Below are 26,754 nucleotides of genomic sequence, written 5' to 3'. Positions count from 1 at the left end.
CTCCCCCTCCACCACCCCTAGTTCATTTCCCAGAGTTAGAAGTCTTTATGTTCCGTCTCCCTTTCTGATATTTCCCACACATTTCTTCTCCCTTCCCTTATATTCCCTTTCACTATTATTCATATTCCCCAAATGAATGAGAACATACACTGTTTGTCCTTCTCCGATTGACTTACTTCACTCAGCATAATACCCTCCAGTTCCATCCACGTTGAAGCAAATGGTGGGTATTTGTCATTTCTAATGGCTGAGTAATATTCCATTGTATACATAGACCACATCTTCTTTATCCATTCATCTTTCGATGGGCACCGAGGCTCCTTCCACAGTTTGGCTATTGTGGACATGGCTGCTAGAAACATCGGGGTGCAGGTGTCCCGGCGTTTCATTGCATCTGAATCTTTGGGGTAAATCCCTAACAGTGCAATTGCTGGGTCGTAGGGCAGGTCTATTTTTAATTCTTTGAGGAACCTCCACACAGTTTTCCAGAGTGGCTGCACCAGTTCACATTCCCACCAACAGTGTAAGAGGGTTCCCTTTTCTCCGCATCCTCTCCAACATTTGTTGTTTACTGCCTTGTTAATTTTCCCCATTCTCACTGGTGTGAGGTGGTATCTCATTGTGGTTTTGATTTGTATTTCAGTTAGGGAATATTTCTGAGTTTGTATTTGAGCTTGATTTTGAAGGAATGATAGGGTTTAAATAAGGAATTCTGGACGGAGAGAACTATGTGGGCAGAAACAGGATGCTGCTGGCCCATACAAGGTCAAGGTCAAGCTAGGAGTCATGTTGTATTTCTTTTGTAATGATCATAATTTTGTTTGTGTCTGTAGTTCTTTAGAGCTTTCAAAATACGCCTATGTACATAGCCTTATGTGTGATATAAGTATTATTTATGAGATTCAGAAGAGTTGGGGAGCATCATCCAGCTAGTAAGCCAAAGAGTCCAAGCTCTTAATAAACTACTGTGGCCGCCACTTTTCTTTGGGGCCTACATCATCTCTATTTTCTTATTGAAACCCCCTTTGCTTGTGAGCAAAGGAAAGTGTCTTTCAGGTAAAGGCCCAGGCTATGGACATGAAACAGAATGTGGTTTGTTGAACCAGAGTGTTGATGTAGAGCAGGAAAAGAAGGAGGAGAAAGATGAGCTTTTATTCACTACTTTCCATGTATGAGACCACATTCTCAGAGTTGAAGATGTGTTAACTTATTGAGTACTTAAAACACCTATATGGGTATATGGTATTTTTCACTGCTATTACTCTCATTATTTCCATATTGTAAGGCCCACTGGGTGCTGGGGCAATGATGTCAACCACAGGCAGCCCAACTCAGAGCTCACCCATTTATACCGGCTGGGTGTGTGGCTTAGAGTGGGATTCTTTGAATTCTGGCTTCATCTCTTGCTAACCATGTGATCCTGGTGCAATGAATGGCCTCTTCCAGAAGGCTTCAGTTGCCTCATTTGAAAAAAGGAGGATAATGGTAGCTCCTATCTCTAGGCTTGCATGAAGATTAAAGAAAGGCTATCTGTAAAGTTCCTGCTTATTATTAATGCTGTTTCTACTATGTCCTAATCATTTGAGCATAAGTTTATAAGTTACTTGTTCTCAAAGTCAAAAGGAACTCTGGAGGCCCCTAAGTCACTCTCCTTCTTCTGGGTGCAGAGTTCATAGTTAGCCTTAAAGTGCCTTCTGATTGGCATTTTGGTAGCTTTGCCTGGAAACATGTTCTTCGGTTAGGTTTCAAGGTCTGTTGTTAAATGCCTGACCTATTGATAGCAGGGGGAAATAATACTTTTGTATTTTAATACTTTTTTTGAATACAGGGTTTCATTTCTTAGGTTGTAAAGTTAACATTTTAATCTGCCTCACTTTTTTCATAAATAATATCCACTTATAATAAAAATTATGTCCATTTAAAAAGTAAAAAATGCGATCCTAACAAATTAAGCTACTTTGGAATTTGAGAGAGATAACAAATTGAAATAATGTGAATTTGGATAATGGAACAATAAGTGTGTATGACTATTGTTATACCTTTTCTGCATGTATTTATTAGAAAATTATCACTGCACATGTATTATAGAAATTCTGAGACAATAACATTCATAGACATTAAAAATTTCTTTCAGAGGGTGTTTGTGGATTTTTTGGTTGTAAGTTTATGTTTAGCATGACATAATTTAACACATTTTAAAAACACTCCATTGATTTCTGAATATATTTGTTTTATAATAAAAGTAAAATATTCAGCAATTAGAAATGAAGGGGGGAAAAGAGCTAGTTCTCTTTAAGATGTTACTATATGTAAAAAAAATTTTTTTGTTCCATTTGCTAAGTAACATCTGAAGCCTGAATATATAGCTTCACCAGAAATGCTGCTCATGAAAATGATCTTTAAAAGTTAATTGGGCTTAGGATGTCCACAAGGTTTTGCTGAGCTAATATTTAAGCTATCATTTAAAGCAGTCTGAAGTAGAATTATATAGGCACCCTGAGTCCAAAATTATAAGAATAATAACTCTGATTCATTTCTTTTTATGTTGTTAATAGTTGATATAGTAGGTTGAATAGTGTTCTCTAGAAAATTCATGTTTACTGAGAACCTCAGAATGGGACCTTATTCAGAAATTGAGTGTTTGCAGATATAATCAGTTAAATTAAGGTGGGTTCATACTGGATTAAAGTGGGCCCTAAATCCAGTGACCGATATCCTTATAAGAGGAGATACACAAATATACAGAGAGATGGAGAGGGGAGAGGGCCAGTGAGGATGGAGGTAGCAATTGGGATGACACAGCTGAAAACCAGGAATGCCAGCACCCACCAGAAACTAAAAGAGCCAAGGTGGAATTCTTGCTGAGTCTTCAGAGGAAGTGTGGCTCAGCTGACACCCTGATTTTGGCCTTCTAGCCTCTAAGAGCTGTTAGAGAATAGATTTCTGTTGTTTTCAGCCACCCAGCTTGCAGTAATTTGTTTTGGCAGCCATAGGAAACTAATACAGTTTGTAAGTTTAACACGGGGTATAATTTTACAAAAAGCATTCATTATTTAGGGTAGGTATAAACAAACTAAATTTTAAATTAAAAACAAAAAACATAAACAGGGTACCTGGGTGGCTCAGTTGGTTAAGTGTCTGAATCTTGATTTCTGTTCAGGTCATAATCTTGGAGTCATGAGATCGAGCCCTGCATCAGGCTCTGCACTGGGCATGGAACCTGCTTAAGACTCTCTCTCCCTCTCCTGCCCTTTCCCCTCCCTCTAAAACCAAACCAAAACAAAAATTTTAATTTCTGTTTATACTCCAAATACTAGTAATTTTTTTTTTATTTTCAGAGGATAATTCTGTTTTCTGATGTGTCTTTATTTAAAGGCCAAACAGCATATTGACAAAACATGGCCTGTCATTTTGGGTTCATTTCAGCCTAGGAAGTACTTCTCATATTTTATCAATCCAAATTCCTGATCTGGTTAAGAAGTTCAAAATAGCTTTGGGATTGAAAAATGGAAAGCTATTTTCAGGGGGGAAAGGAATTAAAAACATTTTTAAATGATATTCAAGTAGAATCTTCATTTTAAATAAACCACTTATTCACATTTTCTAAAAATTCTGTAAATAATGAGATGGCCCTCAAATTAGATAACAAGGCATCAAATCCTTAAAATAAGAGTGGACATTTAAAAAATGCCTATGTGGAATGAGAAATAACCTAATGTTTTTTCTTCCTGCTGGTTCTGTTATCTGCTCAGAAAAAAATATCTCAGAAACTTCCCCAATATACTGACTTTTAATAATCATGTATTTTCAGTTCTTATTTATTTCTGTAAAATGGTACCATCCAAACTCAAGCTTTTTTTAAAAGATTTTATTTATTTATTCATGAGAGACAGAGAGAGAGAGAGACAGAGAGAGAGACACAGGCAGAGGGAGAAGCAGGCTCCATGCAGGAAGCCTGATGTGGGACTCAATCCCGGGACTCCAGGATCATATCCTAGGCTGAAAGCGGTGCTAAACCACTGAGCCACCCAGGGATCCCCCCAAACTCAAACTTTTAAGTCCATGACTAAGATTCTTCATGAAAAATTTTAATTTTTTACATCATCTTGAAATGAAGCAATAATCAAAGAAGTAACTAATTATTCTTTTACCAAGTATTTACTGAGAACCTGTTACATGCTACATGCTTTGCCAAGTGCTAATGATGTAATAATAAGAATAATAGTGACAGCCAGTATTTATTGAATGCTTACTATGTGCCACCCACTATACTGAGCACTTTATATATATTAACTCATTTAATTCTCATTATCCTTACCTAAGGGAGGCTATTATCTCCTCCTTTCAGATTAAGAAATGATCAAATGTAGAGTCCCAAGATTTGAACCTAGGTAGTGTGAACCCAAGTCCTCAGTCTTAAGCATGATACCGTATTACATCCTTACCAGGATGAGATTAGGGACTTTCTCCCAGGGATCCGATGACTTCTGTGAGAAGGCAGGTCATCTGCATGAATACTTACAATGCATTGTGGTAAGTCATATTAAAGAGGTGCCAGTGAGGAGTGAGGGCCGTAATGGGGTAGAGGAACATGACATTGGAGATAAACAGGGAAAACTTGACAGGACTTAATGAATCAAGTGGATGCAGGGTGGCTTCCTAATTGCTCAGCAATTCAGTTAAGATCTGTTCTTGCCTTGAGCTTCTGGTAAGAAGTGAGCAGTGTTCAAAACACAAATACACATTATATGTAGAGAAAGATTTTGTTTAATTTAAAGACATGTCACAGAGGCACTTGCTATTTGGAGACTTGACTTCCAGAGCTCAGAGAGTCTTCCCAGACTCACATGGAATAGCAAGGTATGGTTAAATTCTGCTTTGCCTGGTGTGTGTAGGGTAATGGTAACTCGCCACCAGGATTGGTTCATGGTGGTGGACGCTAGAACCCCCTGTTCCTGTAATTAGATTTTTACCTTTGATTATTAATAGGATTACCTTTGATTATTGATAGGATAGAATTGAAATCATAACTCTATCTTAATAATAGCTCTAAGAGGGACACCTGGGTGGCCCTGTCAATCGATTGAGTGTCTGACTCTTGGTTTTGGCATAAGTCATGATCTCAAGGTCATGAGATCAAGCCCTATGTTGGGCTCCATACTCAGGAAGCAGGAAGACTGCTTCTCTTCCTCTGGCCCTACATCCCCCTCTCTAAAATAAGCAAATAACTCTTTAAAAAAAAATAGCTATGAAGAGCTGCTTTTGGGTGTCAATAATGAAAAGTCCTATCAAAAAGTAAGTTTTCAGTGCCATCTTCATCACCAAGCCTTACAAGTGTAAAGGTTTACAAGGTTTACAAAGGCAGTACAGTTTATATCACTTTTCCTTTTCTTTATGTAACTTTTTTCCCCTGTAATTTTCACATTTTCAGAGTGCCAATAAATGAAAATGGATTATATGCTTCGGTCGGAACAGAGTGGGAGATGAGAGAAAATGTGTAAATTATTTAGATAAGTTTTCAAAATAAGTATAAAAATTTTGATTTCTTTGCCAAACATAATTTCAAATACAATCTATTTCATCAGAAAGGCTAGCGTGACCAAAATTTACAGAAAGATTATTGTAGAATTCATCTGAAAAGTGCATGTTTATGAGTAAAGGCTGAACTCCAGACTCTTGAATCGTGCCTAGACTTTTCTGCCCTCACTTGTCAAATCCCATTTTCCTACAGCACGTTATCTTTATAGAATGCTGTTATTAATGATATAGTGGGAAAAATAACTATAAATTGATTGCTAGTTGATGTTAACTTCTGGTAATCTAAAAATCAAATCTTTCTCTCAGAAGGGCCTAAGGAAGTGATTTGAAATTGAACTTTAGTCATCCAGAAGTCTGCTTTTGAGCAGCTTAATGCATCACTCTAATATTTCCTATATTCCTGTCCAATTCAATACATGGAATGACTAAATTGTAGTCACACTAGTTGTGAGCACACAGGCAAGAAGAAAAGTAGTTCAACGTCTTGCTGTGTGTGAGCACTTCGAGGGCAGGCAGACACCATGCACCTTGACCACCTATTATGAAGCTTTTTGCTGCCGTGTCAAGTGAGAGCGAGTTAATTGGGTGAAGCTGTGGAGCATGTTAGGGGCCTGGTAAAGGGTTGCTGTCTGACAGCTGAATGTCAGCAAAAGCCAGTCAAGTGTAGCTGAGAGACAGGGACCTGTCACAAAGTTCCTGCAGACTGGAGCACAGTTAGGAAGCTGGGATACGCCTCCGTCTCACTTTCTCCCTCATTGAATCCAAGCACCTTAAAAGATTTTACACTGTCTGTGTCAACTCTTGTTCACTAAGCTGTTTGCCCCCACACCATCCTGCATTCAAATTATTGAACAAAAGATGCTAATGTTTAGCAAAGTGAATGTAAATTCCCTCTTTCCCCTTTTCTGTCCAAGCAGACAGACAACTCAACTCAAAGGAAACTTTGAAAGTTCACATCAAACAATTAGACTGCCTCCAAATTTGGCATATCATAGGATCTTTTTCCCAAGAGAGTATGAAAATTAAAAATTAAAAGCTGGAAGGTAAGAATGCCTTTTTCTCTGATACACAGAATCGAGCATAAGGGAGCCAGGATTCCTGCCTGGTGGTCTCGAGAATGGACAGTTGGCAAGATAACTTTTCTCTTGCCTTTTTCGACGGACTTCTTTCCCTCTCTTTCAGGGTGCCCTAGCATAAAATGTCACAGTGACAACTCTCGAGAAGGTCAAGAAAGATCAGCCTAGAAAGGAACAGTGAGGTCCCTCTTGACACGTTAGACACTCCAGAAGGAAGTCAGAATTAAAGAAAACAAAACTTTGTGAATTAATATTTTCGGAAAGAGAAAAGTTTAATATCAAAGCATGCCCTTTGTGTTGGCTTTCCCTGGAGCACAGATTAGAGGAAGTCCATTTGTTTGACAACAGGTGAACATCTGGGGCACCTGTTAGGTGCCAGTCACCAGTGAAGCCACTGGTGATAGGAAAACAAGCAAAGTAGCCCGCACCTTCCTTGGAGGAGCACCCAGCGGAAGCCAGCACCATCTATTCCAGCTCCTCATGAAGGAAATGTGGCCGTGGAGTCCCTGGAGTGTGGCTAGCATGACTGAGGAACTCAACTTTCATTTTTAATTGAATTTTGTGTTGCACTAAAATGTAATGAATTAAAACTGAAGCAACTACATGTGGCTAGCAGCCAGTGTGTTGAGCTGCATGGGTCCGAGCAAACAGCAGATTGTGAGACTGTGTTGTGATGACACAGAGCAGGGTCTTTCAACCCAAATATGAGGTAACAGGTGGCAGGGGGAGTGGGGGCAAGGCTATCCCGAAGGCAAGTCGTGAAGAGCAGTAAAAACCTGATGAAGCATCCTTTAAAGAGGATCGGCATGCCAAGCAGTCCTTGGACAGGAGAAAGCAGGGCGCACTTCACGGCAGTGTGCTGATTGACCCTGAAGCCACGGTCGCCTCCAAGTACGCAAAGAGGCCAGTTACCCCAGAGGTCACAGAACAGAAGGTTTCACAGAGCACGTGAAGGTACTCAAATACACGGCTTCTCAGATCAATTTAAGACACACTGGGAGAAGCAGAGGCCATGTGGTAGGGAGCCATCAGGGGAAGGACCATAGTCGCTGACTCTGGTCAAGCAGCAGCGTCTTATGACCTGTGTCTCTCGGCTGCATCAGCCTCTTCTACTCTCTGTGAGGTTGTGAGGACCAGGGTGAAGGTTTGACAGAGAGCTGCCTTCCAGGAGAGAGGCAGGGGGGACAAATCTGTACAGCTACTAGCTACAGCTTGCCACCTCAGCTGCTGAACAGCTTTGGGTTTTGTCTGCACCTCCTGGGTCAAATTAAGAATGACGTGAGCCTGGAGGTGGCATATCTCTACCTCAGGATGTGGTCTTTCTGCCCCCATTGATCTACAAGTAACCTGTCTTTTAGGGCTCAAACTTATGACATTCTCCACATGTGGATTGTGCCTGTGTCTCACAGATTGCTGGCTGATTCATCCTTTAGGATTAACACTTATTTTGAGTTTTACCTATACAATTTTTCTGGTCTCCAATAGCAGATTTGAATACTCTCGAATAAGTAAATAGACAATAAAGAAGAGATGAAGTAGGAAATAGAAGACCGAAGACATAACTTGTATACAAATATTAAAAGTGCATTTACGTTAGAGAACATGAAGAGACACTTTCTGAAATAACTAAAGAAAAAATTGTGGTAAACAGCTTGGAAGCCTAAGTCCCAGTCATCATCTTGTGGACATCCTACCTTGAGCTTGAACTGCATTTCAGATGAGGCTAGGCTTTTTTGAAAAACTGGTGTGTAGGCTCCAAAGAAGTTCATTTGAAGGAGGGTTTTGGTAATGAGTAAAAGAAGAGTGGAGGTTTTGTGGACAGGTGCCCAGAGGAGGAGATGGGAAATAGAAAGAACTACCATCTAGAGTTTCTCCTCCATGCAGGGCTAGGGATCGGCATCGGGACTCTTAGAAAAAGGGCATATAGGTGGAAACTGAAAGAAATGTTTGATGATAGACATGGTGGGACTCTGGGTTCATCAGAATTGCCATAGTTTTCGGGTGACGGGGGTGGGTGGGCATATGGCCAATTCTGTGTAGAGACGTCACCCATATGGTACAGTGAGCTGGCTGATGCACTGGATGGAGGCAGGAGCTGGGGGAGGTATTGCAGACACCCAGCAACTCCTGACAAAGTCTCTGCAGGGGCATTTGAGGTCTTGGGTAAGCAGATCAGGCAAGAACAAGGGAAACGTAACTCATTACTGGAACCTCAATCATATCCACAGAACAATGAGGCTGATAAACTCCCAGGGCCCTGTCCATCAAAACTTAACACTACAAAAAATAGCACTTGTGTGGTTATATTGTATTTCAGCAAATTATTATTTAAGGAGAACTGGCTCCAGAGTCAGATTAGTTAAGGACAGCATGAACTTCCTTGAGGACAGTTTTTGTGTGTGTAATTCACTGCTCTATCCCAGTACCTAGAATAGTATCTGGCACCTTGTAGGTACTCAATAGATATTTATTGAAAGAATTGATTAATAGAGCTGATTTAGAATACTAATAGTGGAAGTGGGTTTAGATATGTTTTATGCATTATGCAAGCATGGGGAAAATCTTTCATATGGAATTGATAATGTAGGGAATGGATTCCTGAAACATAATCTGTAGGTATATTATTTTGGAATTCTGTGGTTGCTGTATTATTCTCACAGTTCTATAGGATGTTCTCCCTAGAGATATGGGTTTGGTCTGAGACTGCTGGAAATGGCCTGCTTCTATCAGAAATAACATTCCTGCCTATCATGTAAAGGAAATGTCATTGCCAGCTAAGTGATTTGTTTTGGAACATACTCCCCAGTGCTTGCTGTGATTTGAAGGCACTCCACAGATGTGAACCCCAGATCACATGACTTGTCTTACATTTGAAGTGCTTCCCTCTCACTGGGAAATAGAGAAACCATGTTCTTTTAACTGAAGATAACCAGCCACTCCAGAAAGGCCCAGCCGTGGTGCTGGTTGGAGGGAATAAAGACCATTTGTTGCATTCTTATGAAGAATTGCTAGAAATTTTAGGTGTGATGTGGTATAATGAGGGGCATGACTTTTAAAACAGCATTTGGGGGGGAATGGTAAAAATGAGTTTCAAATTTTAAAGTGTGAGTTTATTGCTAATTTTGTTGAGGTATGTGATTGACAGATACAATGTTAGTAAGATTGAGGAAAGTCATCTATCTCTTTGAAACAACTTTAAATTTTAGATGATTCTTCTCTTCTTCTGTTTACCTGAGCGCATGGTCATGATTCCACCCAGTGAAAAACATACTGCAGAAGGTCTGAATTTATAGCTCTCAGATTATTATTAAATTTTTGACATTGAATAAAAAAGGTGTATAAGTTTAAGAGGAAATTCTTCAGTAATGAAAAAGTGGTCAGAACACTTCTGCCTAATGGTTCCCAGATAGAGTGTGACATGTGTACATTTTGACCACAGAAGTTGTAATTTGGCAGCTAGAAGTGCTATTTGGAATAAAATGAAGGCATGCAAGTTGTAAGTAGCCACTCTACATAAGGAGTTGCTTTGGTGCAGAGTAGAGGGACAGGTTACTCTGTATAATTATTTGTGTTTGTTCAGTGTCAGATTGTGGCTATGGGTTAGATACGGAGGATGGTGAAATAGGAAAGTGTCCTCAGCTAAATTTAGACCTTTTCAAAATTTGCAAAACACTTGGTTAAAGACTTACCCTCTGAGGCCTTTAACCAATTACATTTTCATTTTGACTGCACATTTCAGAATTATAACTGTACTTAAATATGGGTTTCAGTACACATAAAATTAGTCTTTTTTAATAAATAGTTTTGGTTATAAAAGTAAGGCATGCTTATTTGAGGTAATTTGGAAAGTACAGAAGTTTTGGGGAAAAATGCCAACAATTCCAGTAACTCAAAACAAGCTATCATATGTGATTTTGTGTGTTACCTTTTCACATATATGGTCTAGCTCAGGGGTTGGCAAAGTTTGAAGCCTGTCAGCCAAATCCACCTACCACCTGTTTCTGTATAGCCTGCAAGCTAGGAATGGTTTTTACATTTTTAAATGGTCGAGAAAAAAAAAGAATAACATTTCACGATGTGAAAATTATGTGAAATCCAAATTTCAGTGATCATGAATAAAGTTTTATGGAACATGGGATACTAATTCATTTGCATATCATCTATGGCTGCTTTTGGGTGACAATGGCAGAATTTAGTAGTTGCAACAGAGAATACATGGCCTGCAAAGCATAAAATATTATTTGACCCTTTATAGACAAAGTTTTCTGACTCCGGCTCATACCTAAGCATTTGTCTGTAAGTTCATAACTATACATTTATAGTTTTATAATATTCCATCAAGTGGCTATCGCTTGCTAAAAGATACTTCTGTTGTTGAATATGGGATTATTTCCAACTTTCATCTGTTAGTATTGATATAAGGAACCTACTCAAAATAGAATTGTCAGATCAAATGGTATTATCCATTTAAGGGAGCTTCCAAATTATAGTCCAAGTGGTTCTATCAATTTAGACAATCACTACCAACTTATAAATGCCTGTTTCATAATGCCTTCTCTTACATTTAGTATCATAATTTTTTGAAATTCAGTTTTGATTGGTGACAAATAAATACTTTTTACTTTCCATTTTTGATGACTATTGGGGGTTACTATTTTTTTCCCATTTACTTTTGTAAACTGCCAGTTTCATACATAGCCTTTGTTCATGGTTCAAATAGTTTTAAAGATAAAAGCCATGGAAAGAAAATTTTGAACTTTGAAAGCTTTTTTACCCCTCATCCATACTCTAACGATAATGAACACTTTCTTGTGATTCCTTTTTCAGAAAGTAAGGTAGGTATTTGTATGCCTGTGCCTTCTGTTTATTTTTAAAATACACGTAGGTTTTCTCTATATACACACATATAATTTTGAATCTTCTTTTTTTATTTAGACATATTTATATATATTAGTATTTACATATTCAACACCTTGATTTTTTTTAATGGTTGTATTCTATGGCTGTGTCATACTTCACTTGAATAGCACTCTGTTGATGGATCCTTTAGTTTTATTTAAATACTGGTTTTCTGTATAAAAACAAAACATAACAAAAAAACTTCAGTGAACACATCTGTCTGCTCACGTTGGTGAACTTTTGTGAGTGTAGCCAGAGAAGAAATGCCTAGCAGTGGAATTGCTGGATCAATGGTCAGGTACATTTAAAATTCTGTCTTCCACATAGGTTGCACCAGCTTGCATCTCTACCTGCATGGTCTGAGCTTGTCTCTCAGCAATGGGCATCATAAGACATCTAAATTTTTGCCTATCTTATAGGTTAAAGGTAGTCTTCATTGGCATGTTTTGTGTTGCATCTCTCTCTTCTTAAAAATGATTTTATTTATTTATTTGAGAGCAAGAGAGAGAGTGAGAGAGAAAAAGAATGAGCATGCGCCAGGGCCCCCACCAGCTGGGTGAAGGAGCAGAGAGGAGAGAATCTCTAGCAGACTCTGCTCTAAGTGTGGAGCTCACCTGAGGCTTGATCTCAGGACCCTGAGATCATGACCTGGACCAAAATCAAGAGTCGGACTCTTAACTGATGGAGCCACCCAGGCACCCCTTGTGTTGTGTTTTTTATATTATGAGTGAGGTTTAGCACTTGTTCATATGTTGTTTATTGTATTCCTACCTTTCCAACCAAAAGGCCAATTTATATAGGAGGCAGAGGCTGCCAGTGGTTTCCTGATATCTGTTTTCTCTTTGTTTTTTAATAATAGAAACTCTGAATATTATCTGGGCCACAGAGGAGGGGGGAGTTACATTTCTGACATTCTGAAGTTTAATTAGACATTTAAGCCAAGGTCTGACCAATGGGATGTAAGTGAAAGTGTTGTGATTTTAGGAACTGTCCTTAAATGTAACTGGTGCCTCCTCCTTGTTTTTGTCCTCCTCTCTTCTGACTACAATGCAGACATGATGGCTGGAACTTAAGCAATTATTTTGGGCCCTGAGGTGGAAGGCACACAGGAGGCTATGGAGCCCAAGATAGAGGCCATTTAGATTCTTCTTAGTTTTTGTTCGGATTCCTGATAGCTGCAAACAGTTCTATCAGAGAGAAATAAACTGTCTTATTCAGGCTACTGACATTTTGAGTTTTTGTTACAGCTGAACCCAATCTTAATACTAGACTATCCTTAGCCTGCTTTCTAATTAGGTTCTCCTTTTCCTTTTTTCATTTTATTTTATCTTATTTTACTTATTTATTTTGAGAGAGAGTGCACACATGAGAAAGAGAGACAGAGAGAGAGAAAGAGAGATAGAGAAAACATGAGCACGAGCAGGGGGAAAGGATAGAGGGAGAAGCAGACCCCTAGCTGAGCAGGGAGCCTGATGCAGGACTCAGTCCCAGGACCCTGAGATCATGATTCATCACTGAAGGCAGACACTTAACCAACTAAGCCACTCAGGTGCCTAGGTTCTCCTTTCTCTTTAGGTGCATGACTCTGTTGTAAATTAAGAAGGTCACTCTTATGGCCATATGTGCATTGCACTGCTTTTATCAGCTTGTCGTTTCAGTTTTTCAATGGCATTTTTTTCTAGAGTATGCCTAAGTTTTTGTACCTTTGTATGTACTTGGGTGTGTGAATATATTTATATTTCAAGTTCCCTCTGAATTTTTTGCAACTACATTTTTCTAAGATACAGAGGAAAAAATTGCTACCTTTGCATTTTCTGGCCATTTCTGGCATTCTTACCATCAAGTGTATCCACATTGCCAGGGCAGGACTGGGAGCACAGGTTGTAGAGGAAAGTAGGAAAAGAAAGAACAAAAGCTCTCCAGGAAAATTCTTCAACTCTTTTCCCAACCTCAGCCATGTCAGGAAATCTAAACACCTGAGAGAAGAAAATGGGAATTGTTATCTTGTCAGGCACAAGACATCTTTAAAGTAATTTAAAATTAAAGTTTAAATGTTCTAGTGTAATTTAAAACTTCAGTGCTGAATTTTATCTCTGAATATAACAACGTATATGCTCCTTTGGTGAAAGGCTAGAGCTTTTATGTAAATGCTATAAAATCTATTTATTTACTCCAGTATTACGGATATTCAAATGTGGGACTACAATAAAATATGTTATCAAAATATAAACATTTATTTTTAGCCCCAAGTACAATCTATGTACTTTTATTTCCCAGCTTCACAGAGATTTGTTGAGCCATTACTGTGTTTATGAAACAGTTCTGATTATAAAATAAACCAGAGGCTGTCTTCTTTGGGCAGTCCGATAAGGTAGTGGTCAAGCATTAGGGGAAAAGAATCAGATGGATCAAAAGTCACATCTTTTTCTACCATGTTCCAGGCTATGCAACATGGAGCAGTTTATTCTCTCTGAGGCTTACTTCTTCAGCTGTAAAATGAGGGTAACAGTACTACTTTCTCAGTGAGTTTTTGTGAGAATCAAGGTAATGCCTATAAAGCTAAACCTAGCACAGTACCTGATGTATGTGCTCAATACATGTTAGGTATAATTATAAATTTAGAACTTATTATCATCTGAGAAGAGTCGAAGGAGATGTGAAGAAGAGGAGCTACTGAATGCTGTGCCTTTTTGTGTCAATTATTTCATTTAATCCTCATAACAACCCTAGGAGGAATATTCTTCCTACTTCACAGGTAGGGATGCAGACTGACACAGGCTCAGTAACGTGTCAAACGTCACACATTTAATACATGGTGGGATCAAATTTGGAACCCAAGGTCTTTCCAACTTTAAAACCCATATCCCTGTGCTACTTTTAATTGTGACATAATCTGTTTATACATGAAATAACTAAATAGCAATAGGAGACCAATACCACACAAGTAGTCTATTCATCAGAAATCTCATTTAGCCTCAGATACTCTACTAAGTACTAGGGATACAAAGTCCCGATTCCATCGCACCAGGTGCTCAGAGTTTTATAAGGGAGATATAAGAACATACAAATAATAAAAATAGAAAAATAGATGCCCATGAGGGAATGTAAAAGTGTGATTGGGTGTCACAGCTCACTATAGTTAAGGAAGTGCAGGATGAGGATCTGGAAAGGCCTCACAAAGAGGGAAACCTTGAGCAGAGTCTGAAAGGTACTGGGAGCCCTCACCGCATGTAGGACAGCACACAGATGGGAAGCGGGCATGAGGCATGGCAGCATGGGACTCACAAGTTCCATGTGATTGGATTGCAGAGTGCCAGTGGTGAAATGGTAGAGGAGGCTAGACAGAGAAGCAGAGAGCTGCACAGCCACATGGCCAAGGACGTGCTTAGAGAGAGGTACCAGGAATCAAGGCTGCTAGGCCAGTTAATCTGCCACATTAACCAAATAGTCAAGGCTGGATTTGAACCAGACATCAACTTTAGAGCTCTGGCTCTTGAACCAACATTGAATGTCTACTTGAGGACAAAATTGTTGTAACGTGAATCAAGTATGTTATTAATATCTTCTATCTCTTTTCTATTTGTTTCTATCTCTACAGTTGCCCTTCCTTCTTAATCTCTAGGTTCAAAGCCTCTCAGGTTGTCCCCTACCTAGAGAACTCCTTTACAGTGCTCCACTTACTCACATATCCCCACATGTCTTGATGTCAATGAGCTAAAGAGCCAAACTGGTCTGCACTAAGATTTCATGACTTATGGGGAAAAGAAGACGTAAAATATTCCTACAGGTTTGGCATTGCTAACTCAAAGTTAGGATTGGTAACTACAAGGAATATATTTAATGATGTGATAGCAGGTGTGTGTATATGTTTATACACATTTATATTATACACGTGCATATATAATGTATGAATGTGAATGCATATAGCAACATGCATATACACACACATATTTATCAGGTTCATGTGTATGTATATTATATATATTTACTATATATATATATCAAGTATATAATGGACCATTCCAGACGAGGAAACTATATGATTATTTGATAGCTTCGTGGAGACTTCAGTATCCTATGATGCCAGCATGGCAGAACTGGAAAATAGACAAGTAGAATTTGGTTAACTACCTCGAACTGTTTGGGAGGAAGAAGACTCTATGATACTGAGTACAGAGACTCTAGTGGTAAGAGCACATTAGCAGATAAAGCGGCAGCAGCAATAGAGCCTCATTGTAAGGCCCTCTGGTGGGTACTTCGATTCTCTCATCAGTTGATGTGTCACTGCACACGCTACTTAAGCAGTCAGTGGTTTACAGAGCTTAAAACATCATCATGGAGGTCAAAGTTATAAAAAATTGCTGTAGAATTTAGTTGAATGAAGCCACATCATCCAAACTGTGGCTAATCTTGTTATCTATGTGACTTTTTAAAGAACCATGTGCAGTGTGCATTCCTCTTATGTATGTCCCTTCAAAAGCTGAAGTACTGTGTTTGGGAAACTGATATCTGATATCACCCACAAAAGCTGGGTGTTAACATTATGTCATATGCCATCACACATGGATTTATGTGGATCTGTAGACCTTTGGAGTTGTAAAGGGTATAGCTCCTTATCTTATAGGCAAGGGATATGATACGTGGATGGGTTAGTTCCCATGCTGGAGATGGCCCAGCTGGACTGGAACAGAAGTGGGAGGGAAACTGTAGTCTTTGGATCTCTGGTCCCATACTCATCCTATGTGCCTTGCAGAATTTCCATGCAGTACTATATGGCTTACTAAATCACATCACCCCTCACTTCTCAGAATACTAGATTCCAGAAGACTTAACTTGATCATATATGCGACATGGGAGACAAATAGTTTGGTGTCCTTGTTTCAGAAGCCTTGGTCTGCAAAATGGCTTTCATTTATAGATAATTTGTTGAGTGATTTTCATATTATTAGACTAATGCTTTATTTACTTTTTTTGTTGGGAAAATACTCTTGGACAACTAAGATAATAAAGCCTTGAAAAATAACTATTAGACATGACCAATTACTGTATTTCATAAAAATTTTAAAATGCAAAAACGTAGTTAACATATTTTGTATTGTGAATATATATTTAGCTGATGGACTGTAACAGTTCAAATAGAATCATTTACAGCTTATTGAGTAAATAAAAGTGCTTCCATAAAGATTCACATGACACCTAGCTTTTATTTCAGGTAACTAATCTCTTTTTGAAAAATTGCTTAAATTTAGATTTACATGTGAGAGTATCAGAACACCTCAGCAGTTTAAAAAGTAATTCGAATGGCCATGGACTATACAAATTTAAAATGTAAGATCAGGTAGTGAATATTAACTTTTAATGGTCACTGATAAAAAAGTTATTTAACTGTCTTTTACTCTCTGTGTTATATTAAAAGTGTTATGATATATTTCTGGATACTATTTGTAACAAGAAGAAGAGTTCATATTTACTTTTTTTTTTAACATCACGATCTCAAATCAAGATTTCACCACAATTTTTGCTGCCTCTGTTTATAAGCTATGAAGTCTTAAAATCAGTTTTTTCCCATTTCATAAAAGAAAATTAATTTCATAAGTGTATAGAGTATAGCAAATTACCCTACTAACAAAAAAATGTTTTTTTCATTTACACAAAAGTAAATCTGTTTACTTGGTAGAGGGCCTACATTTTGAGGGTGCAAATCTTTAAAAAAAAAAATCCTTTTTTAGGAAGTTATTTTCCGTGGTTAGGACATAAAACATCAGAAAGTAGCATGCAAAAAAAAGTGAGAGTCTGATTTAAATACTCAACAACCCATTTCAAGAGGATTTAATTAAAAATGTGATATTAAATGAAAAGATGCTTTTAGTCAACCTGTGTAAAATAGACATATTAAAAACTTAAGACAGGAAAGGGCAAAAGATGACCCCCTTTGTAGAGTGCCAGGACCCATAGAATATTAAGGAGAAACGAGTAGTTAGAGGCCTTCCCTAAAGGACCATCTTCCTAATTGTAATGTGCCAGGTTGATGGAATCATGAAAATAAGAAAGGAAATTTCAAGAACAGAACATAGATTTGAGTAAATCCTGTATACCTTTAATATTGCCAACAAGAGTGACTGGTCAGTGTGGCATAGTTATGTTTCTCTAGTCTAAGGCATTAGAACAAAGTAGATACTCCATGACCTTCCTTGGTCCAATTTTGCACATTCCTCTCTTTTCATGTATAGTTTTCTTAGGCTAGAACTTGAAATATAAAGATGTAACAACAAACTTTTGAAGCCTTGCCTGACAGTTTTCTTTTACAATAGTAAAGAATACTATAGCTATAACTAAATTTTGTTAAGAAGAAAATCAGGCCCCACCATCATTTGCTTTTCTGGCACTCCCTTCGCCCTCTGGTCTGATAGAAGGAGAAGTTAGTAGATGGCACTATAGTCTTTATAGCAACAAAATCAATCAGGTAATGATGCTGCCCATTCAGACATACAGGGAAGAAAAATTTAGAAAAGGTGTTTCTGGGATTTGTACAAGTGCAGGAAACCAGCCTCTGATGAAGTGAGATGCCTCTGTCCAGGTTCTGAACCGAAATGCGTAGGTCCAGTATTTCAGTTTTGCAAGTGAAATCTTATCAGCATTGCTAATCAGGGTTCACACCTGATTTTGGAAGGTCTTTTCCTTCCATCAGGTAAACTAAACCTTCTCCTTCATTAAGTCATTCAAGTGGTCATTTTAGGTGTAGTTTTTTTTCTTTAACTTCCAGCATAAAAAGGGATGATTTCTGTCAGCTGTAGGCTTGCAGTGGAGTATCAAGAAATCAAAAGAACAGAGATCAAAGAAAATTGCTGAACTAGGTGTTAGATGCAGCCATTGATTTTTCTCTAGTTGTAGTTAAAAAAAATCCACAAAAGTGGTAACATATACAACAGTCGCATTGCTAATACTTTCCTAAAGCCAGTGATGGCTCCCCTCTTGTTTTCACATGTAAAAATGGTTTTGTAGAATGTGACATAAGAAGGCAGATCCTTATATGCTAGTCATCCTTATATCCTGTTCATGCTATTTTATTGTGAAGACTGTAAGAGAATCTACCAAAAATATGTTTTTTAAGAGTTTGTGGTATAAAGTGCAGTTTTTAATGGAGATGCTAATGACTATAATTATTATCTCTCAAGAATATTTATTTGCTGGGAATCTAGAAAATTCTGACGTACAATTGATCTGTTGTTATTTAGTATCAATAAATGTAACAAAATAATACCTATCTGCTTTTCTGAAGAGACTTCATTCATGGCAAATGTTAACTACTCATTATCACTGTTACTGCGGGCTTCATCAGAATATTAATTCTGTTTTCAAGTACTTCATGGTGGTGTGGATTTCTTTGATTTTACTTCTAGTAGTTTCTGGAAACCAGTAAGATTTTAAAATATGTGGCGAATAGTTTTCATGTTGCAGCCCCATGATTTGATACATGATTTCCAAATACTTTTAGTAGAACAGTTATTAAAACAGAGTGGTGGCATTATTATCAAAGGAAAAGGCAAAAATTCATTTCCCTGGCATTTTATATCTCAGTGTGCTATTTCCTAGAGGTCACTAGAATTGAGTTATTTTTCTTTGTGCTGTATTTGTCAATTACATGAGTAGGCTGATAGATTTTAAAAACATAAATACCCATAGTTCATTTTCTAAGAAGTTGGATCTTTCATATTATATAACACATATTATATAGCATAATGAAATAAACACTCTTAGCATTGATTTCTGTAGATTGCTGGTGGAAGCAGAGGCAAAGGTACCTGATTACATTGACTCTTAGATTCAATAACTTTATAAAAGTTTCATACAATGTTTCCACGTGTAGGCAAACTCTCAAAAAGTTGATGACATGGAACACATAAGAGATTCAATCACGCTTGGAAAATAATATTTATATATTATCATTCAGATTATGGCAAAATTAGAAATGGCATTTCCATACCATTTTGTATTACAATGATTATTAGCAACCCCCTTCCCTGTTTAGGGTTTTAGATTCTGTTTGAGTTTTCAATTCTATGTTTTTTCTTCTTTATATCATAGACAGGATCACGAGACCATTCAAATCTCTCCATTCCTTCAAGAGCTGCTCTTCCTGCTGACACAGTTAGTGTGGGGGATTTTTTGCCATTGAAAGCTGAACTGGATACAACTTACACTTTCTTAAAGGAGACATTTTTAAATCCTCTGACGTCATCTCACTCCTCTTCAGTGACAATGTCTGCTAATGCCAAACGACCAACGCAGATTGGATAATGACTTTGTGAAATTAAAAAAAAAATGCAGGAAGAGTTAACAGTACAATTAAAATTGTTTTGAAGGGGGATTTTCTTATCAGTTGAATTTTGTTTCAGCCCAGGTGGCAGTGGGTTTTTAAAAAATTGTGTGATATCTTGATGTGTGCAGGTACCTATGTCTCCTTGAATAATGAAATAACCAACTTTTTTTCCTTCTAAGTTTTATTTATTATCACAGTTGCTCATTTTTATGTAACATATTTTTAAATGTTAAAGAATGACACATTTTGGGTAATTTCCTTCAGACTTAAAAAAATCAATAAGCCATTTTAGTCTCTATCTATCAAAGTTGTTTCATACTTGTCTATTTTAAAGCAGGGCCGCAATACTTTAATAGGATTGAAAGAGCTATTTGAAATGTATGCCAATGATTCCTGTCATTTCATGGCAGCCCTGCCATGGTTCACTGAGCCCCCTCTTCTCTCTTGTCAGCTTGGCTGAAGACAAGCATTTAGTTGCAAACTTTAAGCAGGTTGTGCAAAACAGAAATGATGTGACTGCTTTCCCTCCTGCACAATAATGTCACTCCTGGTCAATGTGAGAAGGTCAGGTTGCTCCTTGTAAAGCTACATGATACCACTTGCCCATTTGAACAAGTTAAGTTAACTGCTGAATCGGGTCCCTGCAGGCATCGAAAGCTCATCCTTTTATCAAGTCTGCATTTGATGAGAAAGTAAAGCAATTGTGCTGGCAGGATTTCTGTGGTGTGGTTAGGCACTTCATAAGGACAGTTCCCACACCAGGATAGCAGGTAATACTAAATAGTATAAGCTGAAAAACTTCAAGGTAATGGCTGTTTTGACCTTCAAAAGAGGCTCCTTTTTTTGTTTTGGTTGTTGGTAGGACCCAAGAGTGACGCCCATCTTTGATGCTGACAGAATTTAAAACAAGGCCATTGCCCTGCATTTTCTGCCTTGTAGCACACAAAAGTAAAATTGTATGTCAGGCCGAGATGTCGGGGAGCTGACAAGATGCCCCAGTGACATTTCAGCTAGAAAGAGCAAGTGTCTTGCAACCAAGTGGTCAAATATCAAATAATAGGTCAAGCAGGAAGGAGCTGGGTTCTAACCACAAAGAGGTTTCTGGTAACTTACTTGACAAGCTTTTGGGCGCTCTGTGGCTTGACAAAGTGATGTTCTGTTGGGTATCGCTAGACAGACTGTTCTGTATCGCCTTCAGAAGATCAGACATTGACATTGATTAAACTCTTTAACCCTTAAAGGTTAAATCCTTGCCGTTTGCATCATGGTAAGTGAAGAACAAAGAAATATCTGTAATATGTATTTGTTTTTGTATTAATCGTTTAACTCCTCAGTGCTATTAGCTTCTGATGTGAACTGTACTTTTTGACAGAGTTTTGATACAAAATCCATATTTTATATTATTTTGCACGATGGAGTTTTTCATTATGGATACATTAGAAAATAACAGTATGTATTATGGAACCTATCTTGTCTTATTTTTATAGTGACATTTGATCCAAATACAACCAACTTCTAAGAATTCTTCCTATTGGCCTTGGTAAATAAAATTTGTATGCTGTTTACATTATTTGCCAAATTAGCCAAGTGATTTATCCCATCAGAGGTGAAACTATTACTGTCCTACCATGTAGCACAATCCTATCTCTTACAGTACTGAGCCAGCATAATTAGCTTAAGTAAATATTTAAAAAACTGTTTATGTGAAGTAAAATTACATCTTTAACCAAATTTCTCTTAGTTCTTTCCCTGGAATTATTTTTATTAACCATGCTGGGTTTTGAACATTACAGAATATGCCCTGTGTAACATAACATGCATGAAATTCAACTCACAAACTTATTGTAACACAGAAAATGTTATTGTTTTTATATCAATCAGAGAATAATTTCTGTTCGTTTCAAAACACTATCTTCTGTCATTCCATACAACGATTAAGACATTGTCTGTATAGAAATTGATATACAGCTTTTTAAAAGTTCACATAACATCTCTTCCAATTCCCACACTATAGGAAAACAGTGTTGCCCTATATCACTTATACATCTGTGTGTGTGTGTGTGTGTGTGTGTGTGTGTAGGTTTGTGTTGAATCTTTTTCCAGATTTTACTAATTTAAGAGGAATGAGCACCTATGTAAACTTAGCCTTGGAAAGTCCTGGGTTTTCTTGCCTTAATTTTACCATCTGTTAATGGGATGGATAGTGCCAAAAATAAAGGTGGGTATCTGATTTTACAGATACATTTTATACTGTAAACCCTGAGCCACAAATTCAAAAAGATTATTAAATCAAATCAAATCATGTCACATTTATAACCAACTAGATGCTAAAGGCCAAAGAAACTGAAGGATGAGCCTCCTGAGTGATCATTAGTATTCACTACCAAATATAGTAATTTTTATACCATATGCTTTTTTCCCAGAAGTCAGACCCAGCAGGAGGAGAAGATTTAATGACATATCCTATGGAGATCTGAGGAACTCTAGACTGCTTCTGAGCATGTTAGTGACCAATCACTGCAGATTTGAGATCTGTGTTCTGTTGGCAAGGACAGTTGCTCTATCAGCTTCTTTACCTCCTTAAGAATGATATATAAAGTAGGCATTTCTCAGGAGAATGACTTCAAATATTTTTCTAAAGGAAAGGAATTTTTCTTTACACCTTAGTATGTGGATTTTCTTACTAACTTTCTGTGATCTAGAAAAATACCTATATCATCCATCACTATCAAAGGGATTCTTAGTTATTGTTCTGATATCTAAGTCACACTAACTTACTGAAGCTTTGCCTGAATTTTTAATATAAGCATTTTGGAATGACATAACACAAAGGCTGAGGAGTGGGAAATTGTGGGAATCGCCAGTTCAGTGATAATTTAAATAGTAGAATGGTAACATTCATTTACCAATTTCTAGCATTTATTAGACTTAGCAACACCATTTCACATTTATAATATATGCTTAATGAGATAATTACTATCTTCATGCTACTTTATTTACCAGTTACTTCTGAATTTCTTGTATAGATCATCTGAACAATGGTAAATCAATCCTATTTTACTGTGCACTTTTAATAAATAAGTTTTCTACTATAAAAGGTGGAAAGTAACCCAATAAGTAGTAAGCCCAGAGCTCTAATTCCAAAGCCCATGTTATTTCCACTATGCCAGGCCTACTCAAAAAAAATTTGCACTTTTTAAAGAGGAAAAAATTTCTAAATATTATCCTGCCCAGTTAGGAGTAATTTTGAAAAATGTGTTTTGTTTTGAAATCTAGATCACTTATCCATTGACTAGATAAAACAAAACAAAACACATCCATCCATATGACTAATAATGAGAAGAATGGTGAAGTTTGGATCTATCCTTCAAAGCAATACCCTTCATTACGTTGCCTAGTGTCACTAGTTCAGCTGAGAGACCTCAGAGATCCTCTGAGACTTTCAGTTGGAAGATATTGATGATCAACTGGCCATTGATGGTCCTATGGAAAATAATGACACAGGCTAAGTAAAGCTGATCAAGAAAGTAATAACTTGTACAACTTCTAGGATAGAGGTGAAAATTCTAAAATATAGTTTTTGGACTGTTATGGTAGACTTGTTAAGGTACAATGACCCCAAAGACATCTATGTCCTAATTCCCAGAACTTGTGACGGTTACCTTACATGGCAAAAGGGACTTTGTAGATATGATTAAGAATCTTGAGATGGGGAGATTATCCTGGATAATCTGGGTGGACCCTAATGCAATCACAGGTGTCCTAATGAGAGAGGGAGGCAAGAGGTCATCTGACTACAGAAAGCAGAAGGCTCTGTTTAGCTTTGAAGGTGGAGGAAGGGGCCACGTGCCCAGGACTACAGGGGCACCTAGAAGCTACAAAGGGCCAGGAGACAGATTCTTCCCTCTGAGGCTCCAGAACAGTGAGAGAATACATTTATATTTGTTAAACCACACTTTGGAGTAATTTGTCACAGCAGCCATAGGAAACTAATACACCTAGTAAACTTTTAGTGTCTTTTAAAGAATACTAGTACATTAATGTTTTTACATTTCCAGACAGAAAAAATTGTTCCTTCTTTTAAATTATTCTTATCAATTGCCTTCATAACTTGAATTTCCAAAAATTTTTTAGGTTCTCATTTTATATTCCTGGCTTCTGAATATTATAAGCAGTAATTTTTTCTATGTTTGGGCATTTAATCACTCAATTGCTATCATTGTTGATAATGATAATTTAAAAAACTTTTTTAAAGATTTCTTTTAAAAAAAAAAAAGATTTCTTTTTTTGAGAGAGTGTGCAAGCATGAGTGGGAGGAGCAGAGGGAGAGGAGAATCCCAAGCAGACCCCTTGCTGGACGAGGACCTCCACACAGGGTTCAATCCTATGACTGAGATCATGACCTGAGCTAAAACCAAGAGTTGGATGCTCAATAGACTGTGCCACCCAGGCACCCCCATTTTTGATAGTTTTAAATGAACCTATGGTTTCAACAGGTATTTTAATTTTTGTAGTATTAGAAAGGTATCTTTTAATGTATAAATTTATCTTAAAGGTTTACTTTAAATAATTGTTTTTATTTGATTCCCACTGTTGTTGGCATATTTTTATAGCTTTCTTACAAAAGAAATTCAGCTTGAAAGAAGTTATATTAATCATAGCTTCAAATAATGACTTGGAATTTATAAATTATATCTTAAACATGCCAGAGTATTTTCCTTTACTGTTTACCCATGAGCTCACCACATGTCCCTGGTCATTTATCTATGACTCTTTGCTACAACTGAAGCAAAATAATTTTAGTAATTTCCCCAAACAATAAAATCCTTGAGATTTTTTTTGTACACTATTTGAATGTATTTTATCTTTACTTTGGTGAAACCATATAGTTTTTGTTCGAATGATTTAGTTCAATGAGAGCAATTTTCACTAAAATGATTAAGTATTCAATAATGAAACCTAAAATATTGACGATTTATGCCCAGAGCATTAAATATTCAAGTACAGCAAAAAAAAAAAAAAAAAAAAAAAAAAAAAACAACAACAAAAAAACAAAGCAAACCAACAAAAATGCCTCTAGTTCTGTAAGGAATGTACCTAACCCTCCTGGTTATGTGAGACAGAAATGTGTGTATCAACATATTGGTAGAAGAGCTCTTTTCTCTCAAATCATGGCAGCTTTATTCTAAGACTCTTCTTTGGTTGTGGAAATGTGTTGATTGGCATACCCCAATATCAGATGTCCTGTGAGTTCATACAGCAGGTGCTTACATATTTTCTCTGAACCACTCCCCACATAATCTTTTGATCTGTTTGTTTGTTTGTTTAAAATAGATCTCACTCTAAAGGGCTCCCAAACTGTATCTTCTGTATAAATTAAATTTGCATTGACATCTTGAAGGGAAATTTTGTTCTTAATCTTTTTGCAGCAGGGAGACCTAATTGATACTGCATTCTGTAAGTTGTAAAATACTTGGATACACTATGGGAAGGAGACAAAACAGAGTTTTGATCTTTATCCTAAATCATCTTGCATGCAGGGTTGTTAGAGGCTTAGGCATATGTTTTCAAAGCACTGACCTTAAGGCTAACCATGCAGCAGAAGCTCCATGTAGATTTTGAAGACTACTGGGTTAATGTTATCTGAAGACTTTTTTTTTTTTTGTGGTTTAATTGAGTCATGCTTCATTGTCTTTTATTGCATGTTAATGCCAGTGGAATGCTGATTGTTGACAGAATCCTCCCAGTGAAGCAGCTCCAGAAATGTTGTCCTGCTATAGGAAACTATGTAAAATAAAAAGTCTTATTTAGATCTGAAGAAGACTCAGCTGACAGGTTAAGAGCTATCAGATAATCATAAATATTCACTAATGACAAGAATATAAGGGGAGCCACCTTTTCTGGATCCCTTCTATGTTTTAGGGTATCTCTCTAAGGGAAAAATCTTAAATGCAATCCAGAATGGATGAAATCATATTGGATGCCTAGTAAAAAGCACCATGTAAGAAATAAATACAGTAGGTATAATAGAACATCTGGTTTTTGCCTTTGTTCTTTCAACAATAAGCAAAATATATTTATTATTTACCTTTTCTAAGCTCACTTATGGCCTGAAAGTAAGAGGCTTCCACAGTAAAACTGCATGGAAAGCTCTTGAACTTGTACACTCCCTGCAAATCATTTAGGACCCGGGGTTTAAAGGCAACAGTTCATTCTAGCGACCTTGATGTACAGCTGCCTGTTGAACCCACGGCAAGTGCTTTTATGGTCGCAGAAACGCCATCTGTGAATACACTTAAGTTTTCCTCTGGGTTGGGAAGAAATATTTTAAATATGTGCTGTGAAGACTAGAGAGAGAGAGAGATTCCCATGAAGCAGCGTTCACATTCACAGCATTACACTTGTGTTTTCAGTAATTAATGGTAGTGATGTTCTTACTGAAGTGTGCCTGAGCCCAGGATGCCTTGAAAGACGCAGACATTGCAGGGAGGGCAGCCAGCACAGCTCCAGAGGGCACTGTCTACACCACAGTCTCCACGACCAGTGCACAACCTGTGTGGCTGTACATGACAATCCTGGCACACGGGGATGCCAGTATAAGCTTCAGAGTCACTTCGTAATCTGCACAGCTTCTTTCTAATCCATAGGGAGACAGAATCGCTGTTCCCCATAAAGAGAGACTCCTGAGGAAACCCAGCACAGTTTTCCTGAATGTCACATTAACGAGACTGGAAACCTTGTGTCACTTTCTCATTAAATAATTTTCCCAATTGGCAATCACCCATTGAATACATTTACTTACTTCATAACAATTCAAATAAGAATTCAAATACTTAGATTAGAGTGCCTGCCTGCATATATTTTTAAAATTACAGCTTTACTGAAATATAATTCACATGTCATGCGGTTCATTCCATAGTT

General features: G+C 37.4%; 1 protein-coding gene across 9 annotated transcripts in view; it reads left to right on the top strand.

The window, feature by feature from the left end:
• The window catches only part of CCDC171 (coiled-coil domain containing 171), a 396,084-nt gene that overhangs the window by 280,629 nt on the left and 88,701 nt on the right, over positions 1-26,754 (top strand). For 7 of the 9 annotated variants that reach the window (XM_055302495.1, XM_055302496.1, XM_055302499.1 and 4 more), the window contains one exon: positions 19,599-21,557. The exons of the other annotated variants lie outside the window; for them this stretch is intronic. In XM_055302495.1, coding sequence (XP_055158470.1) covers positions 19,599-19,811 — 213 coding nt within the window. In that variant the 3' untranslated portion in view covers positions 19,812-21,557. Of the gene's footprint in view, positions 1-19,598; positions 21,558-26,754 lie in introns of those variants that run through there. 9 annotated transcript variants of the gene reach the window in all.

Source organism: Nyctereutes procyonoides, unplaced genomic scaffold, assembly GCF_905146905.1.
Source record: "Nyctereutes procyonoides isolate TBG_1078 unplaced genomic scaffold, NYPRO_anot_genome, whole genome shotgun sequence".
In the NCBI taxonomy this organism is placed as follows: domain Eukaryota; kingdom Metazoa; phylum Chordata; class Mammalia; order Carnivora; family Canidae; genus Nyctereutes; species Nyctereutes procyonoides.
The sequence above is the reverse complement of the archived record's forward strand: the minus strand, read 5'-3'. Positions and strand labels throughout refer to the sequence as shown.